At 47.4% G+C, this 20833-nt stretch overlaps 1 protein-coding gene across 1 annotated transcript; it reads right to left on the bottom strand.

Moving 5' to 3' along the window:
- Window positions 1-12896: 12896 nt before the first annotated feature.
- On the bottom strand, window positions 12897-20627 carry Mcidas (multiciliate differentiation and DNA synthesis associated cell cycle protein). Its single transcript, NM_001419705.1, has 7 exons — window positions 20443-20627; window positions 20252-20348; window positions 19990-20081; window positions 17481-17553; window positions 16778-17019; window positions 15552-15662; window positions 12897-15399 (listed from the first exon to the last, which is right to left on the bottom strand). The coding sequence occupies exons 1-7, from the start codon at window positions 20557-20559 to the stop codon at window positions 14965-14967; spliced, it is 1167 nt and encodes a 388-aa protein (NP_001406634.1). The 5' UTR covers window positions 20560-20627; the 3' UTR covers window positions 12897-14964.
- Between the last annotated feature and the right edge of the window lie 206 nt (window positions 20628-20833).

The following is a 20833-nucleotide window of genomic DNA, read 5'->3' as shown; positions in this document are numbered from 1 at the left end:
TCATAAATATATCATGCATACTTATATACAAATCATACACACTCACATGCACATAATACACACATATGTATCATACACACATGCACATTATACACAATAACATTTTTTCTAAAAAAAAAAACAAAATTGAAGTATAATGCTTTATCATTTTTTTTTGGTTCTTTTTTTTTTTTTCGGAGCTGGGGACCGAACCCAGGGTCTTGCGCTTCCTAGGCAAGCGCTCTACCACTGAGCTAAATCCCCAACCCCTGCTTTATCATTTTTGATGAAAAATATTTCACTTGTATTTTTCTGGTTATTGTTAAGGAAGTAAGTCATATTTGAGAAAGCATTCCTTGATTTTTATTTTGAGTTCTGTATCACCTTTGCTGGAAAATCAAGACCTTTTGAAAGATTACAGCCTGATCTTTTTGCTCTTTTAATATATAATGTGATGGCTTGGAGACAAGAGAAAATGTGAGGTACATTAATATAATTTTCAGGGGCTGGAGAGATGGCTCAGTGGTTAAGAGCACTGACTGCTCTTCCAGAGGTCCTGAGTTCAAATCCCAGCAACCACATGGTGGCTCACACCCATCTGTAATGGGATCTGATGCCTTCTTCTGGCTTGCAGGTGTACATGCAGGCAGAAAGCTGTATGATGTATACATAATAAATAAATATCTAAAAATATATATAATTTTCAGCTTTGCAGTAAGAAATTAAAATATATATAAATTATATATATATAATATATCCATACATGTGATCATATATACATGTTGAGATATTTCACAATGTTTTGTTTTAAGCCCTCAAAGTCCCATTCTCTCTCTACCTGGAGCACATCTCAGATCCTGCCATCGGCATGCCAAGTAATTAGAAGCTGCATCAAGGAGGAGGCCATGGTACTGCAGGACAGCACAGCCCCTACAGGACCAGTGGTTCCTTCTCCCCTTCCTTGCTCCTCTGCTCTTCATCCTTGAGTTCACAGACCAATAGAAGAGAGTAACTTTTTAATTGTTATTAATCTGAAACGATTGGACAGCTCCTTAGTGAGCCTGGTTAAAAGGACAAACAATGGGGGCTGGAGAGTTGGCTCAGCAGTTAAGAGCTCTGCTCTTCCAGAGTTCCTGAGTTCAAATCCCAGCAACCACATGGTGGCTCACAACCATCTGTAATGGGGTCCGATGCCCTCTTCTGGTGTGTGTGAAGACAGCGACGGTGTACTCACATAAAACAGTTTCTCAAAGGATGAACAATGGAGAGAGACTGTCAAATCTCTTCGTGATACACAGGTCCCACTATTTACAGATGATTTTCAGAGTATGGTGTTCCAAAACAAATTAGAGATCATATGTGTGTCATTTGTAATCAGTTTTCAATATTATCCCTTAAAAACTAAAGGCCCGGAGATTGGTCTCCTGCAATGAACACAGGCAGGCTGAGAGATAGCATTGTCTTTAGTCCACCTGTTGTTCAGGTACTTGACCCAATAAGGATGGCTTTGCAGTGAATCTAATGAGCTTGCCTCTTCCCTGAAGGTGGTGCTGTGAACTCAGAAAGCAGCTCGCACATTCAGGAATTCTAAGAGGCTTTAACAGGATCTTAAAGTGATGTATCACTTTAAGCATCAGAGTGTGTGTGTGTGTGTATGTGTATACATATGCACTTTGGATCATCTTAATTGCTTTTTTTATTTTGATGTCCCCCCCTTTCCTTTGGAGACCCCTTGACTCAGACTGAATTGAACAAGGGATGAACTGAAATGCTTCATCATCAACCACAGAAGGATGACTCAAAACTCAAATGTTTGCAATTATCTTACTGCTCAACAGGCTACACTAACCTCACACCAGTATCCCAGCCCTTAGAAGACAGAGACAAGAGGAGCATAGCAAGTTTAAGGCCAGCCCAGGCTATAGAGTTTCAGGCCAGCGGAGCAGTTGAGTGCACACCTTTGATTCTAGCACTCCGAGGCAGAGGCAGGTGGATCACTGAGTTCCTGGCCAGTCTGGTCTACAGAGAGTTTCAGGATAGCCAGAGATACACAGAGAAACCCTGTCTCAAAAACAAAAACAAAAAAGTGATTCAGGCTAGCCTAGGTAATTTGAGAGATCCTGCTCCAAAGAAAATGTTTGAATCATTAGAAAAGGTTGGATTTTGCAACAGTCCTCAAAGTTTGGACAATGTGATTTGCATGTGTCCAGTACCTTAGGGAAACTGGTGCTCTTAGCTTTACCATAGAGATTCTCCCAGCTGTATCTACACTGAAGTACTGCAGACTTGCCCCTGAGCTGCCCCCGCGGAATATCTGATCATCACTCTTAGAGGAAACACTTCCAGCCCGACTGCTCCAGTAAGCACACATACCTGTGTAAACACAGAAGCTCTGGGTTAACATTTTCCATGCAGTTCATGTTAACAAGTGGGCCACAATTGCAACACACTCATGTTTGCCTTTCAGTAACATTATACACAAGGACCTGGTTTACTAGGGGAGAACAGCCCTTAAATTCTCCTTCATGGGAATAGGAAGCAGCAGCCCACTAGGGAAGTTTGCAGCCGCTCACCTGCCAAGCCCTTCCCCACAAAGATAAAACCATGACTGTGACTATAGATTCCACCTCTGCTCTCTCCTTTCAGATGTCACACACTCCAGTTTAAACACACACGCACACGCGCACACACACACACACACACGCGCGCACACACACACACGTGCCTACTCAAACCGCACACACTACAGAGGAGATAGTAAAAGCTACAAGAATTTGCTAGGTTTGGACTCCAGCTCCATGGTAGAGCACTTGGCAAGGTCCTGGGGTTGATTCCTAGCCCTGGGAGCACTGAGGGGAGGAGGGAAGGGAAGATACTTAGTATCACACCTCCAACTCCAACAGACTGTGAGTCACAGGATGAGACACAGAGACACAGGGACAGTCTCTTTCATATAAAGCCATTTTTAAGCCTTTCCCTTCTAGTTAAAGAATTTCCATTCCAATTTCTCAAGTCTTTGTTTACTCTCCTCAGGTTTCACTATCTTAGATTACATAATTCAAAAACTGCACTGCCATTCTAAAGGTGCAAATGGCCTGGCCGACTTTTGGGAGAAATGCTTGATTTTCATTTACTAACATTTTTGTTCCCTTTTGAAAAACAAATAGTTAAAGAAAACATTAATGTTCTTATTTGTTAAAATGCTCAACCACATACTATTGGGTAAATAAGTTTATTCTGGGGTTGAGGAGATGGTTCAGGGGTAAAGTGTTTGTTGTACAAGCAGAAGGATTAAGTTCTGATCCCCAGGACCCATGAAAATACCAAGTAGGCACGCACGGCAGCCGGCCTGTAATTCCAGCGCTCAAACTGCAGAGTCCAGCTCCCTGGAACAAGCTGCCCAGTTAGACGTAGCTAGACTGGTCCTATCGTCTAGTAAGGTCCAGGGTCAAGAAGAGACTCTGGGGATTTAGCTCAGTTGTAGAGCGCTTGCCTAGCAAGTGCAAGTCCCTGGGTTTGGTCCCCAGCTCCGAAGAAGAAGAAGAGGAGGAGGAGGAGGAGGAGGAGGAGGAGGAGGAGGAGGAGGAAGAAGAGGAGGAGGAGGAAGAGGAGGAGGAGGAAGAGGAGGAGGAGGAGGAGGAGGAAGAGGAGGAGGAAGAGGAGGAGGAAGAGGAGGAGGAGGAGGAGTAGGAGGAAGAGGAGGAGGAGGAAGAGGAGGAGGAAGAGGAGGAGGAGGAAGAGGAGGGGGAGGGGGAGGAGGGGGAGGGGGAGGAGGAGGAAGAGGAGGGGGAGGAGGGGGAGGGGGAGGAGGAAGAAGAGGGGGAGGAGGAAGAGGAGGGGGAGGAGGAGGAAGAAGAGGAGGAGGGGGAGGAGGAGGAGGAGACTCTGCCTCAATAAATAAGATGGGCAAAAATCAAGGAAGACCTCCCAACATCAGCCTCAAGGCTCCAACCACTACAGGCCCCCACACACTCGCACATTTGTGCTCTCACGCACTTAACTACACATCCACAGTTACTCCTTAATCTTGCAGTCAGGAATCTGGCTGGCTTTTGATTGTCAGACACTCCTTTTGTTTTTAAAATTTTTCTTTTAACATGAAAATTTTCTCTATCTGGCTGGTTGTGCGTGCGAGCCGATGCAGGCATTTGCCCATGAGTGTGCTTGTGGACGTGAGAGGTCCACATTAGTTGTCTTACTCACACTCTTCCGTACTTTTGAGACAGGGTTTCTCAGTGAACCTGGAACTCGTCATGCTGACTCGCTTTCCCCTATTTTCCCGGCTGATTCCATACATAAAAGCACTTTGCAAGTTGAAGATTCCATGAACTGTACTAGAAAACATTAACAATAGTTTTATTCAAGAACTAAAATTAGAATCAAAGTCCATCATAAAGTATCTTAGAGGACTGGCAAGATGGGTCAGTGGGCTGGTGCATTTGCCACCAACCCTAGCTGTCTTAGGTGGAGCACTGGGACTCAAAATGGTAGAAAAGAACCAACTGCTGCACACTGTCCTCTGGCCTCCACACACACACACACACACACACACACACACACACACACACACAGTTTCAGGAATTCGATCCCAAGTTGGTGGCCGTATTTGGGTAGATTTACATGGTACAGCCTTACTAGAGAACATACACCATTAGAGGTGAGCTTCAAGTGTGAAGAAGCCTCAGTTATCTCCAGGTCACTCTGCGTCACATTTGTGGTTGAGGCTCTGAGCCTCAGCTTCTCGCTCCTGCCACCAGGCCTGCAGCTTGCTGGCATTGCCTCTCTTCCATGTCGGACTCTTATGCCTTAAGTCCAAATAACCTCTTCGGTGTGCTGCTCTGCTCGTGGTACTTGAATCACAGAAGCTAATGCAGAAACTGAGGCAGTAAACTAAACGTAACCGATACAGAGTTCCTTTTAGAGAACAGGCTGTCACTGTGAAGAAACGGATTGTGGTTTTTTGGTTTCACTTTTGGGTTTTGGAGGAGTACGGACGTCGTCTTTGCATCTTTGGGCTAGAAAAGCAATTACACGCTGCAAGCAGAGCTTAGCGGGCTGTTTTAGTGGGAGCCGGGAATATGGCAACGCTGAGAGCAAAGTGAACTGTGGAAGCCCAGCTCAACAGGCTTCCAGGGAAGCAAAGACTAGCAGTCACTGAGCCACAGGTCTGTGTGATATTTTGGCAAAGATGCTGGCTATTGTCACGGTAACAGAAAGCATCTAAGACAGCAGAGAAGAGAAAATGGATACGCTAGGGCCCTACTATCCCTTTCAAGACACCCACTCCAATACATAGAAAACCTTCTTGTATGCTACACTGTTTATAGTTTCCACTACCAAGTTAGAGACTTACTTAATCTCTCGAACATTCAGGGAACATTCCAGATCCAAACCACGGGAGATAGCATCCTGAACAGTAGCTTATGTTGAGCCATTATCTTCCCACTGTGGTTGTGTCTTCAAATATTATTTAAGAGGACTGGTGAGATGACTCACTTTGTAAAGGCACTAGCCACCAAGCCCGATGACCTGAGATGGATTCTGGGATCTACACAGCAAATAGAATTGAGTCACACACTTTGTCTTCTGACCTCCATGCACACATACACACATGCATGTGCAGAGAGAGAGAGAGAGAGAGAGAGAGAGAGAGAGAGAGAGAGAATGGTATGCACACACAAATAAAAAGGTCATAAATGTAAGAACATAGTCCAGGAATGGAGTTGTGTGGGAATTCTGCATACTTGTGAGAAACCAAAACAAGGGTCTTGTGACCCCAGTTTCTTCAAAGCACAGAGCTGTTCTTGGCATGTGTCTCTATGCGCCTGCCAGTTGTAGCAGGTGGGAGTGGGTTCACTTCATAGTACTCACGACTGCTCGATGGTGTTACTCAATTAGACATTTGCCTCTATGGAAAAACATGTTCTTGCCTTGTGCAGCTTGTCCTTGAGATTGCTTACAGCTTGAACCATATGAGCTTTGCTTGTATAACTTTTCTTAACCTCAGAGTATACATAAATTGTCTCGAGCTCTGAAGAGAGTTGGCATATGAGACTTTGGTCTGCCTCATTTATTGACTCCATTCCCCAGGCCCCACCCTTAGAGCAGTGACACATAAATAAAAAATAAGTAAGTAAATAAATAAATAGAATTTAAAATTTTTAACCCTTTAAGACCTGAGAGTATAGTTTCCCAGTAGAGTGCACATACAGCATACACAGGCCTGGGGTTCCTTCCCTTACACCAACATATCCCCAAACTAATACAACTTAAGGTCACAGACTGTTAGACCTCAGACAAACCATTAGTTACCTGTTTACTGAAAACTACCCGTAATTTAGCCTACAGTGTATTCCCTATGTCAGACTGGTGAAAATGTCACTAAGTATGAAGCATGTAATGGAATGAGGACATTATTGTCTATATAATTGGAGGGTAGTTTGCATCATCTCATGACAGTGTTTCCACTGAGCTCTTGGTCTTCCCTCATTACTCTAGTGACTGTAATACAACTGCTTTAAGCTTCCCCCCAACTAACAAACAAACAGGACTAAGACTATGGCTACTTTATTTGGCTTTGACAATTACTTGGGGGGTAACCCCTAATCTACTTTTCTAGCTCTTGGCCTGGCTACCTATCCGTGGTGTACCCCAGATACTGCTTCTCCTGGCCATGTGCTCATGGTCCAGCTCTCCTCATGGCGGCTTCCTTCTCTCTTATCTTCCTCCTCCCCCTTTCTTCTCTCCCAACCAGGTCACTCCAAACCCATGTACCTCTAATCCCCCCCAGTAATTGGCTGTAGCAAGTTTTATTTAACCAATAGTTTTAAATCAAGGAACAAAGTTTGTACAGCAAAAGCTTATAAGCCTGAGAAGTCACTATACCAGAAGCCTAGCCCTTCTGGTATAGAATTTAGCATTGCAAATACATAGCAACAAACCAGGCTCTGAAAAACTTCTCTCCAATATAAAGCCAGTAAGACTTCACAGAAACTCTTTTATTTAGAAGATAATGCTTTGAGAATTTCATATATAAGTTATAAATTCATATCAATGTATATATATGAATGTATCTAATTCTTTGACAATTTTTGCAATGTATTTAATCATATTCACCTATGACTCTTCCCCCAGTTCTTCCCAGACCCATCCCTTGTCCCATGCTCCACCCTCCCAGTCATATCCTCTCTCCTTTCTCAAATAACCCAGCAATCCTAGTTCGTGCTGCCCATGTGCTTGGAGGTGTGGAACATGATAGACCTACTAGGGGCCACCCTTAAAGAATACTCTCCCTCCCCGACTAGCCATCGACTGTCAATAACATCCTATTATGTCCATGTACCATGGCTTATGCATTCTCCTCCACAGACATCGTGGCAGCTTCTAAACAGTGGCAAGTATGAATCCAGCCACCAAAAATCTGGTTTTTCTATGGATGTTTGAATGAGGATGACTGTTTATACAAGATGCTTCTCCATGCACACAGCACACACACGGTCACTTGAAGTGCTGGGCAGAATTGCAGGGAAATGGTTTCCTGGGGTCACGCCCTGAGGGCAGGGTTCCAGCGGTCCTGGGGGAGCGGCCATTGCATGGACATTTCCACAGGTTCCAGGCAGGGTCTCTGACTGTGCCTTGTGAAGTAAACGGGTTTTCTGGCAGCTCCTTGTTGTGCAGGGCACATGTTAGCAGCTATCACAAGCCCACATGAAGAACTTGATAAACAGTGGTGGTGGCTGCCGGATGAAGGTGGGCCATCTGGTCGGTCGTGTCAGAAACGCCCATGTACTTGCACTCCTGGGCAAGCTTTGTGGTCCTGTTGTAGTCCCTGCATGGTTACCTCAATAACAGTGCCATCCTCCTCCTTTCTGTTGACAACTCCATCTCTGGTAGGGTCATGCAAGTTAGAGATAAAGGTGACAGGTTGTTATTCTGTCATAGCCTCCATGCTGTTCCGACACATGGTGATCCATGCGCCCGCTTTCTTCAGTGACAGGACCTGGAAGGTTCACTGGTCCTTTATCTTCCCCACTGAAGCTTAGATCCACATTTGGTGCCACAAGGTTCCAAGTTCAACCCTCATCGATGGCACCAGCGTGTCCCCTATCATTTGGTTAGGGGAACCCCTTCTTCCAGCACTCTCTCATTTTCAAAAATCACCATTTTCACTTTCACTCAATTTTCACTTTCAAACAACATAATCATCACTTGAATCAGGAAGAGAAAGATAACCCTTGCTAAATTCTCCCTCACTAGACTTGGAATTCTGCAAGATCCACCACCTGCTGAGCTGAGTATCGAGCTGACCTCGCCCATTTACCTCTTGGAAGTGCTCAGTTCATCATTTGCTCGCTTCAAGGTCTACCCGGACCCCCAAATCACTTTAAAATGCAACCAGAACAGACATTGGCAATCAGCTGACATCACGCTAGTGCGAGACTTAGCAGCGACTGGGTGTTATTTTGGTAACGAGGCATCTACTTCTGCTATACAGGGAGACAGAATTGGAGACATGTCATTCCCGTCCAGTAGGGCTAAATGAGCTATCAATACATGAAAAGTCTTGTAAAAATTCACATTATCTCATAGATGCACTTTTGACAAGAATGTAAAACATTTTCATCATAATATTATTAGGTGCTATAAAGGAAAAAATAGAGCTGGACAAGGGGCTCTGTGGACAATCTCACCAGTATGAGGACTGGAGTTCAGCTCCTTTGCACCTACAAAAAGGCCAGGCAGATGTAATCCCCTGTAAACCATCAATCCAGAGACAGACAAAGACAGGGCTTTCGGGGGCACGCTGGCTCTGGACTAGTAGAATTGGCAAACTCTATATTCAAGTGAGAGACTCTGCCTCGAAGTATAAAGTGGAGAGCTACCGAGGAAGACACCCAGCAGCAGCCCTGGGCTATTCACACACACGTACATACTCACACAGATCCATAAACACGGGAACACACACTCACACACACACACACACACACACACACACACACACACGGAATTAAGTATCGGTGTGTGTTACAACATTGGATGGAGCTTGAAAACATCATGAAGAAAGGAAGCCGAAAGGCCACCCACTGTATGATACGATCTCTACTACGTGTATTAAAAATAGGCAAATCTGTAGAGACAGAAAATTGATTAGTGGTTTCCCAGGACCAAAAGGTCAGAATGAGGAGGCTGCTGAGTAGCACTGAGACTGCATCTGGGGAGAGCACTATTCTAAGGCAGGTGGTTACTAAGGATGGTTACTTCTGTGTGCAAACACTAAAAACTGTGGGCAGCGTGCTCTAAATAGAGGAAATGGGTAACATGTGAACTGTGCCACGAAGATCCCGCTCAAAGCAGTCACCTGCCTCGGCCAGCACAAGGTGGGGACATACGCAAATGTGGTGGGGACATAGGCGATTGCGGAGGAGGACATACTCGATTGCAGAGGGGGTGGGTGGAAGAGGGAGACGTAGAGAGCAGACCAAACTAAACACACCTAGCCCTGTGCAATCGAGTCTGTTCCCAGGAAAGAAAGAACCCCAGAGGTGTCTTCAACAGTAGGGGTCTGCATTTTGAAGAAATAAGAACACCGCAAATCCTGAAGCCTTGCGAGCTAGGCGTGATTTTACACATGTGTTCAAAGCTGTTATTACCTCTTACAGAACTTGGTACTCGTCTGTATTTACTTTCAGCCATGGAATGTCCTAGAAGTGATTGAAATGTCCGCATCCCGTAGCGAAGCACAGTTTCTAACTCTTACTTGGCTGCTTACATAAATCTCGAGCAAATCTATGTATTCCTTTCCCCAGTGCATGGATACTCGAGAGTAATTGTCATATCTGATTTACCTAGTGCCTCGTTAAGCAGCTGAAAGTAAATATTGGAATTGTCGCCTGCTCAGGTTTGAACAGGTGTCTGTGTAAGGATGGGTACAAATCATTTTAAGGTTGATTGACTCAAACCAGGGCACTGCCTGCCCCATCACACTGACTTCCATACATCTCTCAGTACTTTAGGTAAATTCTCATCTCAAATCATCCCAGATTAATTGTGCAAATGTATCGATAGAGTATACACAACCAGGTGACGATAATTAAAAGACCCCAATAAACGAACGATTAATGCCAAGTTTGGTCCTGATGTAGGAGACGCTAGATGAAGATGGTTTGCTGAGACACAAAATGGAAACAAAACTACTAATTAAGTCAGTTAGTGGGGGAAGGGCAGCTGTTCACACATTTTTCTAACAGAGCATTAGAACCATCATAGGGACTCCATTTTAAGTTTGTCTGTAATCCCAAGATATTGGCATGTGTGTGAAAGACTGTCTTTCAATTTGGTCAAACTTTTCCAGTGTAAAATTTTTGACCAGCATCAGAACCCTCTGATGCCCTCTGAAATCTCAGCCCACAATTACCTAGAAGTGCCAAGAGGCTGTTGTGAATGCCTTCCAGAACTTAGCTGTAGAGCTGCTCATTAAGGTTGTCCCCAAAAGTGCACATGCCAGAGGACTGAACCCCAGTGTGACAGAGCTGAGGTGGCACTGCTGAGAGGTCACTGCTGGGGCTGGAGAGATAGATGGCTCAGTGGTTTAGAGCACTGACTGCTCTTCCAGAGGTCCTAAGTTCAGTTCCCAGCAACCCACATGGTGGCTCACAACCATCTGTAATGAGATCCGGTGTGACTGAAGACAGTTACAGTGTACTCATATACAGAAAATAAATTAATTAATTTAAAAAAAAGAGGTCACTGCTTGGGCTGGAGAGATGGCTCATCAGATAAGAGCACTGGCTGCTCTTCCAGAGGTCCTGAGTTCAATTCCCAGCAACCACATGGTGGCTCACGACCATCTGTAATGGGATCCGATGCCCTTTTCTGTCTGGTATACAGGCATACATGCAAATAGGACACTCATATAAATAAATAAATCTTTTTAAAAAGAGGCCACCAATTAGTTCAAGGTAATTGGTCTATGAGGTCATTAGAAAGGTTTAGGGTAGCTCTTTGGGACCTTCAATTAGCTTCTGTGGAAAAGGTTGTTCTAAACGAACAAGGCTGCTTTCTCCTCACTCTTCAGATTGCTACTTACCCGAGAACTGTCCCCTCCCACTCCCACTGATGCCCTGAGCCTGTGCCCTTTAAGGCAGAGCTTCCCCACTAGAGCGGGCAGATGCTAGTATCAAGTTCTTAGACCTCCCAAACTGTGAACTAAATAAGCCCTTGAAGCTGCCAGGCTCAGGTGTTTGACTACAGCGTGGGGATGATCTTCACGGTGTCTGTGCTCTTTAGTGTGACGAAGGCTCGAGGGCAGAGGGGAGGGGGAAGGAGAGAGAAGTAGTTTGAAGAGATGCAAAGCATCCTAAGAAGAAGGAGTCCATGGCCTGGGTTGCCACCAAAAGCCATTCGGAAGCCCATGGTCTGAAGCCATGGTAATTTGAGTGGCCTGTACACCACCTGAGGCCATGGTGATATCCAGATCCATTTTGCCACTGAGAACCATGTCCGAGTCCCATGATCTTCCTGCAGCCAGAGTCTGTGTTGATGTCAGTGCCCGGGTTACCACCGAAGGCCATGCAGAATCGCAGCCTGAAGGCCTGTTGATGTCTGTGCTCCAGGCTGCCCCCAAGGACCTTGTCTGGGTCTGTGACCCTACGGCAGCCAAGCGATGGGTCCGTGGTCTGTGCTGTCCCCAGTGGAAGCTCCATATCCATGCTCCCTGTGACTGTGAGGAGCAAGGAGGCTACTCTTGCTGTGATATTACTAACTGCAGACACACGATGGAGAGGGAGGTCTGTGGAAGGCTTCTGTGACAACCCCTACCCTCTCACAACAGCCACACTCACACACACACACACATACAGACACACAGACACACACACACACGCACACACACACACAGAGACACACACACACAGAGACACACACACACACCACACACACACACGCAGACACACACACACACACACACACACACACAGACTGGAAGCCACCCAAGAGAACTGTTGGAAGGTGTGGCTGAGGTGCTAAAGAGCAGCTCTCCACAACTGATGGCTTCTGGAGGTGGGGAGCAGAGGGGAGGACTCAGATCTGTTTAAAGGGCAGGCCACTGAGAGTTCAGCCATGCTCCGGTAAGAATGTAGATAACACACACTGGACTTCATTTATTTTTCTGATTTTTATTTTTACTTTGGAGGGGGCTCCCAAGGCTTAGGGGGTGAACATGGAAGGACTGGGAAGTCAATGTGTCAGGGTGCACGATATGAAATTCCCAGAGAATCAATTAAAATGCCGTGTGTGTGTGTATGTGTGTGTGTGTGTGTGTGTGAGTGAAGAAAGAGACAGAGACAGACACACACACACACACACACAGAGAGAGAGAGAGAGAGAGAGAGAGAGAGTCTGAGACTAAACACAGAGCCAAGTGTAGTGTTACAGGAAGTTAAAATGGGGCGAGGAGTGGGGGTGGACCTCAGCAGAGTTAGGGAAAAATAAGAAGTGAATCCAATCAAAACACATTGTATAAATATGAATTTCTAAAAATAATAAAATATATATGTATATATATTTTTTAAATAGCAGAAAGTAGCTCTTCTCTTGCCCTCTTGTGCTCTTCCCTTTGTCCCCTCTCTCCCCATTCCCCTCCCCGCTTCCCTTCACGTGCTCATGGCCGGCCTCTACTCCTCTCCTCCTCTACTCTTCTTCTCTTATTAAACCTTTCCACGTGGGAAACAATAACAGAAAATAGAACTGCATGGCAGTTATAGAACTGTAAAATGAAAGGTGATAGAAGTTTGATTATTTAAATATAAGCACAAGATATAAAAGAAGCCTACAGATACTCTTTTGTAGTTTGTGGCCACTGAAGGTAATTCACTCTGAGAGTCAGAGAGCGGGAGAGCCGGTGTTCATTGTGATGGGTGTAAAAGGTTTTGTTTGTTCATTTCGGAGTTTGTTTTGTTTGATCTTGACCTGTGGTAACTGTATATTTGAGCCTATGGAGGAAAATCTGAACAACCTACTTTTTCAGTCCATTTGTTAGACAAAATATGAGGAAATGTGGTCTGTTTTATCATTTTTTTTTTGTTCCTAAATGGCTATTTAAGTACAGATAACAGTACACGTAACAGACCGGAGGAGCGGGTCTTGCTGCCTTAACCAACCCACCTGCTACCGTATATTTCCACTCAGACTGAAGAGCCAGCTGTGCACTATGGTGCAATGCATCTGGACGCTTGCCCAGCTGAGCCCCAGGAGGAGGGAGAGCCCATAGAACGAGCCTGTGGAGGTGGAGAGAAATCACATATGACATATGCCATTTGGGTGATTTCAGAACAGAGTGGGGGGGACCCGCAAACAACAGGAAGAATGAAGGGAAGTTCAGTACACCTTGCTTAGAAGATCTAGCCACATGAGGTATGGTGAGTGGCCCAGTTTGTGTAGTACGCATCATTTGCTTAACTCGACCAGTCTTTCTTCGTAACTAAGTTTGGTTTGGAGGTGGTTCTGTTTGCACTGATAAAGTTGAATGCATGGAAACATTGCTATAAATCTTTTTAAAAGAATTTTGCGGGGCTGGAGAAATGGCTCAGGGGTTAAGAGCACTGACTGCTCTTCCAGAGGTCCTGAGTTCAATTCCCAGCAACCACATGGTGGCTCACAACCATCCATATGGGCATCCTATGCCCTCTTCTGGTGTGTCCGAAGACAGCAACAGTGTACCCACATACATGAAACATAAATAAATTTTTTAAAAAAGAATTTTGCTTATATGACTCAGTGTGTGTGTGTGTGTGTGTGCGAGTGTGTGTGTGTGTGTGTGTGTGTGTGTGTGTGTGTGCGCGCGCGCGGAGGGGGGTGCATGCGTGCGTGGCCCAGGAGTATACAGATGCCCACAAAAACCAAAGGAGAATGCCAGATACCACCCCCCCTCCCTGCTCCTTGGACTGGAGCTCCCCATTCTGAGCCATTGAAATGGATTCTGGGTACTGAAGTCCAAGCCCTCTCTGAGAGCAGCAAGCACTTGTAACTCTTGTAAAATTATAGGATGATTATTTCAAACAAATGTGTTTAGCACATGTCCTGCATCAGCGTTTGCCTAACTGTGTGGCCTTGCCTGGTTTCGTTTCTTTGCTTTTCAAGATAGGGTTCTCTGCATAACTTTGGCTGTCCCGGAACTCACTTTGTTAGACCAGGTTGGCCTGGAACTCTGCCTGCCTCTGCCTCCCCAGTGCTGGGATGGCCACTGCATCGCTAGGGTGGCCATGCTCCACAACTGCCAGGCTGTTTAGGGGGTGGTGTTGTTGTCGTTGTTTTCCCAACTGAACGAACATATTCCGGTAGTTTTGGTAGGTGTACTCTGAAGATGGGGGAATTGGTTGATGTGTTGAAACACCCAGATCCCAGGGTTTTGAATCCAGAACACTTAAATGACTGTGATTGGATGATTCTCCTCTAGTGGAAAAATCACGTCATTCCTTGCACTTTCTCTCTTCTTACAAATCTAGACTACTCTATGACTTTAAAAAAAGAAGAAGGCTAAAACAGCCAGTTATGGTGGTGAGTACCTGTAATCCCAGCACTCCGGAAACGGAAGCAGAAAGAAAAAGAAGCAATCATAATACGTCTGAGGCAGCCTGGGCTATGTGCCTCCTGTACCTGTCTCAAACAAACAAACAAATATCAAAGCACTAGAAAATAAATACTTCTAAGTTTGACTGTGATGTGTGCTTAGCCGCAGGTGTGCGTGTGTACACACACAATTTCACCGTGATAAGGTGAACAGTACACAGCTTCGGAGCAGAACTCCACTGCACAGGTAAGACTGCACTGCAAGACACGTCTGTTTCTGAAAAAAAAAAAAGTTTCGGAGTGGCATTTGCAGAGAATTCTGGAAACCGGATGTGGGAAATATTTCTAGCTAGTCCCACTTGCTGGCAGACGCTTCCCTCTGCACACAGGGCAGTGTTTTAGGGGAAAACACATCCCTGATCAGCTGGGGACCCAGCGGAATTTGTAACCGCCAGTGACTGTCCGGATGGTGAAGGCTTTGCCCTGGGGGAAGGCCAGAGTGCGGATGGTGCTATGGCTGCGGATGGGCGTGCTGAAGGAACCGCCTTCCTCCAGCTCACTGTGACTCAGATTCACCGAGCTGGCGCCGCAGTCGGTGCGCAGCCCTCGGAAGACACCATGGAGGTTCCTGGTGCTGCAATCCTTGCTGTCGGGCTCCTGTTGCAGCCGGGGCCGCTTGGGGTCACGGTTCTGCAGGGCTTCCTCGCAGCGCTGGGAGATGTCCCTGAGGATGGCGTCCACTTCCGCGCAACCCTGCCCGGCTTGCCCCGTGGCAGAGAACAGCTCCTCCAGGCTCCTTTTCGTCGTTGCCTTGAGCTGGAAGGGCTCGGCCGGAGACTGCGTGATCATCAGCTTCTGTGAAAGATGGGGAAGAGCGCTGGAACCAGGGAGACTTGCCTGGGGGCGCGCTGGAAGAGTCAGGTGCGCGCTACACAAGAGACACCCAGGGGTCCAACACAGGGTCACCGTCACAGTTCCAACCGTGTCCCGCGCGGTGGTCCACTTACATCCAGCACTGAGGCCAGGTGCCGGGTCCGGCAAGCGAGTTCTTTGAGCTGTACGTTCCTCTCCCTGAGTGAGGCTATCTCCTCCTGTTTCTGCGTCAGCGTCACGTGCAGCTGCAACAGGAGATCTAGCATCAGACAGAAACCACAGTGCTGGGGCTGCTCTTCAGAAATTAATCAGACTCTGACATCATATCAGGACTGAGGACCCACGGACCTTTATTAGCCTGACAGTAGCCAATTATTTGACGTTTTTTAAAAAACGGAAGCATTTCAATAAACTGTATCTCAATTAAAGTTAGTATGTTGTTGGGTAGTAGTCAAGAGTACTTATTTGGTCAACAATCCTCTGAAAGTCAACCATCCTATTCTCTGTTTATCTACCTATAAAATGGGTCTAGTGAGATTGTGCAGCTCTGTGTTGTATCAACTGAGAGGAGAAAGTAAATTAATAAGCACAGAGTTAGACACATAAAAAAATGTCCATAAATATTGTTAGTAGTATTACCAATTGGTGGGATTCGAGAGCAGTGGTGCATGTCTATAATCTCAGCACTAGGGGAAACTGAGGCAGGAGGATCGAAGTTCTAGGCATGCCTGTGTGTGCTACACAGTTGAGTGCAAGAAATAGACAGGGATTGGAAATGCAGCTCAGTTGATAGAGTACTTATGCATGGGGTTTAGATCCCCAGTAACACATAAGCCAGAAATGGTGATGCAAGTCTCAGGAGTTCAAGGACACCTTCAGCTAAATAGGGAGTTTGAGGCCAGGCTACTTGAGACCTTATCTTGAAAAGGAAAGGAAAGGAAAGGAAAGGAAAGGAAAGGAAAGGAAAGGAAAGGAAAGGAAAGGAAAGGAAAGGAAAGGAGGGGAGGGAAGGGGAGGGGAGAGAGAGGATAAGAGGAGAGGAGGGGAGGGGAGGGGAAAAAGGGGAGGGGAGGGGAGGGGAGGGGAGGGGAGAGGAGAGGAGAGGAGAGGAGAGGAGAGGAGAGGAGAGGAGAGGAGAGGAGAGGAGAGGAGAGGAGAGGAGCTGGGACTGGACAAAGAAGAGGTGAGATTCGATCAGCTCAATTTAGCAAGTGCAGAACCAGGTTGGGCCATGGAGCAATCCCAGCTATGAGAGCCAGTGAGTTCACAGAAAGCACATCCCAGCCATTACAACTCCAGACTTCTACTCTACACCAGACCCTGTCTCTATCCCAAAATTCCCAGCCACCGGTGTCCCTACTTGGTTATTCTCTATGAGAGCAGTCCCGAGTGCCCTCTGGTTCTGGTCAGCCACCTCCTTCCAGTACTGCTCCGTTGGTGGCGGTGGCAGGTCTGGAGCACAAGGCGGTGGGGGTAGCAGTGGAGACCCCAAGGCAGGTGGGTCCAGCGATGGCGAGAGACAGGACCCAAAAGACGGAACATCACAAGGGGAAAAGGGAAAGTCACCGTCGGTCAGGGGAGGCGATGTCAAAGAGGACGAATCTGGGAGAAAGCAAGAGCTGGATTGGCTGCCTCCAGACCGTGCACAGTTGGCACAGTGCCACAGGGGCAAATGCCACCCAGACAGTTGGGTTTGTATGAGTTTTCTTCATAAGGCAAAGTCCATGGTCGCCTGTCTTTCTTGGTGCTTTGTTCATATGCACCAAGCGCTCTACATACCTGCTGAGCTAACCTGAAGGAAATCAGGCAATCATGCTGGAGCATAGAAAACATACATATTTTGCTCCTCTGCAGACTTAACTTCCTTAACTTCTGTCCCACCCCACAACAGTATAGGGACCTTATTCCCAGAACCCACACTGGGAAGTCATAGAAACACTAAAGACCAGGTGATGTGATTTCCCCCATCGAAGGGAGAGGATATCCTAGATCCCTATTCTGACTCCCTGATATTATACCCCTGTCATTGAACTGCAAAGGGGAACAAGGGGGACGGTACTTGCCTGCAATGAGGTCATCCACCGCATCTCTGAAATTCTGCAGGTTGAAATCGGCTTCAGTTTGCAAGGAGGGATTCTAAAACAAACCAGGGGTGTGAGTCACTCAACACCGAATCCGGCCTTCAGAGAACAATTCTAGACAGATGGACGTCCTCAGAGGGTTTTTTTGTTTTGTTTTGTTTTGTTTTAAGATTTATTCATTTATTATATATGAGTACACTGTAGCTGTCTTCAGACACACCAGAAGAGGGCATCGGATCTCTTTACAGATGGTTGTTAGCCACCATGTGGTTGCTGGGAATTGAACTCAGGACCTCTGGAAGAGCAGTCAGTGTTGTTAACTGCTGAGCCATCTCTCCAGCCCAGGGAAGCAGAGTCTCCCCCCCCCCCCCAAGCTGGGGACTGAACCCAGGGCCTTGCGCTTGCTAGGCAAGCGCTCTACCACTGAGCTAAATCCCCAACCCCGTCCTCAGAGGTTTTAACGCTAGTCTGCACACACTCTGGTTCACAGCCAGGAAACTCAAGTTTCATTCACCCATGGCCTTGGGTTGGCAAGTGGGTTAGGCTGCAACCTGTGAGTTCTGCTCCTGCAAGTCTCAAATACCAGCCCAGCTGGCGTTAGGACAGTGATCTGAGCTTCCGCATAAGTGAGCCATCAGGCAGCCACCCTGACTCCTTTTGACACTCTATGCACCCACAGAACTGCAACCCCGACTTAAACTGCCCCCACACCCTCACCTGTCTAATGGCAGAGAGGTGGCACTAATACCAGGTCAGGCACAAAGACATCCAAAGGCGAGGGGCTTAAAGTGCTAAAATCACTTCACCCATAAAGGAAGGAGAAAGGTGGCGGTGTCTAGTTTGTGTGTGTGTTTTGTTTTCACAATCTTTAAAAGTCGGGGGTGGCTTTTCTCCTATGGTGGGATGCACCTCCATATTGCCTGGCCAGGGTTCCCAGGTCCCTGAGAGAAGAAAATGGTAATAAATAAATAAATAAATAAATAAATAAATAAATAAATGGTGGGAGTCCAGGCATTTTCCAAATTCTCTTAAGAGATGGACACTGGGAGTTGGCGTTTTCTTTCTTACATAACCTCTCAATTAATATCCCCAACTGTGTGTAAAGTAGGCAGAGCCCACAGAATGTTTCCTCTTCTATTAGGAGAGAATCAGAAGCTGGGGGAAGAAGATAAATTGCTCAACTCCCCAGTGGCCAGCCAGTGTCTGAGCCGTTCCTCTCTCCTGGTTCCCTCACTGTCTGTCTTTTTAGGCACTCCTGGAGGCCAATGTCAGAAGGGGAAGGGGAATCTCTAGGACCATGGTGTGAAGGGATCTATCCCAGACACCCACCAGAAATGTTCGCTGATTCCACTATTGATTCTCATCTTTGTATTAATCATTTTGTTCTCCTTAAAGCCCCCCTTTACTAGTCATATGTTTGGACATAGAATCACTTACCCCGATTCTAACCCTAACAGGCCCTATTTTCAAAGTACCAGATTCCCTCCTGAAAGAATGACCTAAGCGCCTGCTGGACACTGAGGACTCTGGGTCAGTTGAGGAGAGCCCAGGTCTGTCTTTCCTTACTGGAACCTCATCAGATCTAGGAAGAACCCAGCACCCTCTGCAGGGCAGTCGCCACTCCCACCACTTGCCTTAAGATTCTACTCCAGGGCACCACCTGTTCTGAGTCACCCTGAGCTCTCCCCAAGGTTGTAAAAGCCTAGTAGAGGAGTCCTTAGAAACGTTACTCAACTACCTCGTGGTGCTCGAGAATTCTTCAGAGTTCTGTACTGGGTCTGTTCCAATGGACTTTATGGGCCCAGCACTTGTTGTTAGGGAACTGGAAGTACCTCTTCCTGTCGACTTAGCCTTCACCTGGATAAGACCCTGGCTTCTAAGATACCAGAGCTGAGAGATGACTCTGGCTGAGATGTGTCAGCGACGGCAAGATGTGGACATTGGATGAGTTAAGATGACATATTTAGAGGGAAAGGGAGGGGGGAGTCTCTCTTCTCCAAGATGGCAAAAGACTAGAATTTTGGGAGGAGCAGAGTAAGATTTTTAGAGCAGCCAAGTGCCCAATGTCCATTTCTGAAGAGGGTCATTTTCACACTAGTTTGTTTACAGAGTCCTTTGTCCTTTTCCCCAGTGACTTCCATACTTCTTTAGTACCCACGAAATACAAATGGTTCCCGGGGGGCTGGAAGTGGGTGACGAGACGAGACAGGTATGTCCACTCACACAGTCCCTCAGCCACCAGCTCCGAGTTGCTTTGTTCAGACGAATGACAAAGGGCCCTGCGGTAAAAGTTAGCCAGACCGGCTCTGGAAACTAGAACTTGATAACATACTAGGAGGGAAGAGGAATTTGAGATCTGGGAGGCTTGACTTCCTACACTCTGCTCAATGCACCTGTGCTCTCAGTCCATCTTGAGACCTTTGAGGAAATAAACCCATCAGTTTTCCGGTCGGGTTGGTAATTAGCTAGGATCCAGGCAAGGAAAGAGTACCTGAGATGCGGGAGAATCACCACTAGGAGGCGCTTCGGTTCCGAGTAGCGAGGTGCAGTCTGCAAGGTCCTGCAGGTCTATGGTGGTGAGAGCTGCGCGGGGAGATCGGAGACAGGCACCCAGCGAACCCTAAGCCTCTGTCAGGTCGCTGCCAGGACCTTCAATGAGGACCTCGGAACCAGGGGGAGAGGGGGCTGCGGACCGTGTGCGCGGCACCCACCCTACCTGGATAATCGGGTTGTGCAGGTGCTTCGGGGCTCACCTGGCAGCGGAGCGGGTTCTGCGTCCAGGGGGTCCTCGTACACCGACACTGGGCTGCCACCGCCGCATCCTGGGAAGGACTTCCACGGAGGAACGAACTAGCCGGGCACAGAAACGGGGAATGCAGGTCAGCGTTCGGGAAGCTGGGCTGGTAGACTCTCCCAGAGCCAGGACCGCAGCGGGCATCCCCACCTTCCTCTCCGGCTTCCCGGGCTTGCCGAGGGACCGCCGAGACAGGTCCAGCATCCTATTCGGACAGATGCTGTCGAAGGCCCGGCGTCCGGCGGCGCTGCCCTCGCACGCGTGCATCCTGGGATGAAGACCCGCAGCCAGTGCCGCTGCACCTGTTGGGGCCTGAGACGGGCGACAGCGCGTGGAAGGAGCAGAGGGAGGGCCCGGAGGACAAGGGCTGTGAGGGAGGGGCGGCTCGCGCCTGAGCGCCAGAGGTGGCGCCTTCAGACCCGGACAATCTGCGCGCGGGCGGAGGCGTTAACCAACCTGGCAACCCGGCTTCCCCCGGGAGCTGTGAGCGCGGGGCCCGGGCCCGCGAGCGCCCTTTGGCGCCGCGGCATCTTAGCCGCGC

This window comes from Rattus norvegicus, chromosome 2, assembly GCF_036323735.1.
Source record: "Rattus norvegicus strain BN/NHsdMcwi chromosome 2, GRCr8, whole genome shotgun sequence".
NCBI lineage: Eukaryota > Metazoa > Chordata > Mammalia > Rodentia > Muridae > Rattus > Rattus norvegicus.
This window is presented reverse-complemented; position numbering and strand designations above follow the sequence as displayed.

Excerpts from the sequence above, each read along its gene's own strand:
- Mcidas (NM_001419705.1), bottom strand. The coding sequence starts at position 20,559 with ATGCACGCGTGCGAGGGCAGCGCCGCCGGACGCCGGGCCTTCGACAGC. Across the intron at positions 15,663-16,777 it reads CTCTCATAGAGAATAACCAA|CTGCACGTGACGCTGACGCA; the intron begins GTAGGGACACCG and ends CTCCTGTTGCAG. Across the intron at positions 15,400-15,551 it reads ACCTGGCCTCAGTGCTGGAT|AAGCTGATGATCACGCAGTC; the intron begins GTAAGTGGACCA and ends CATCTTTCACAG.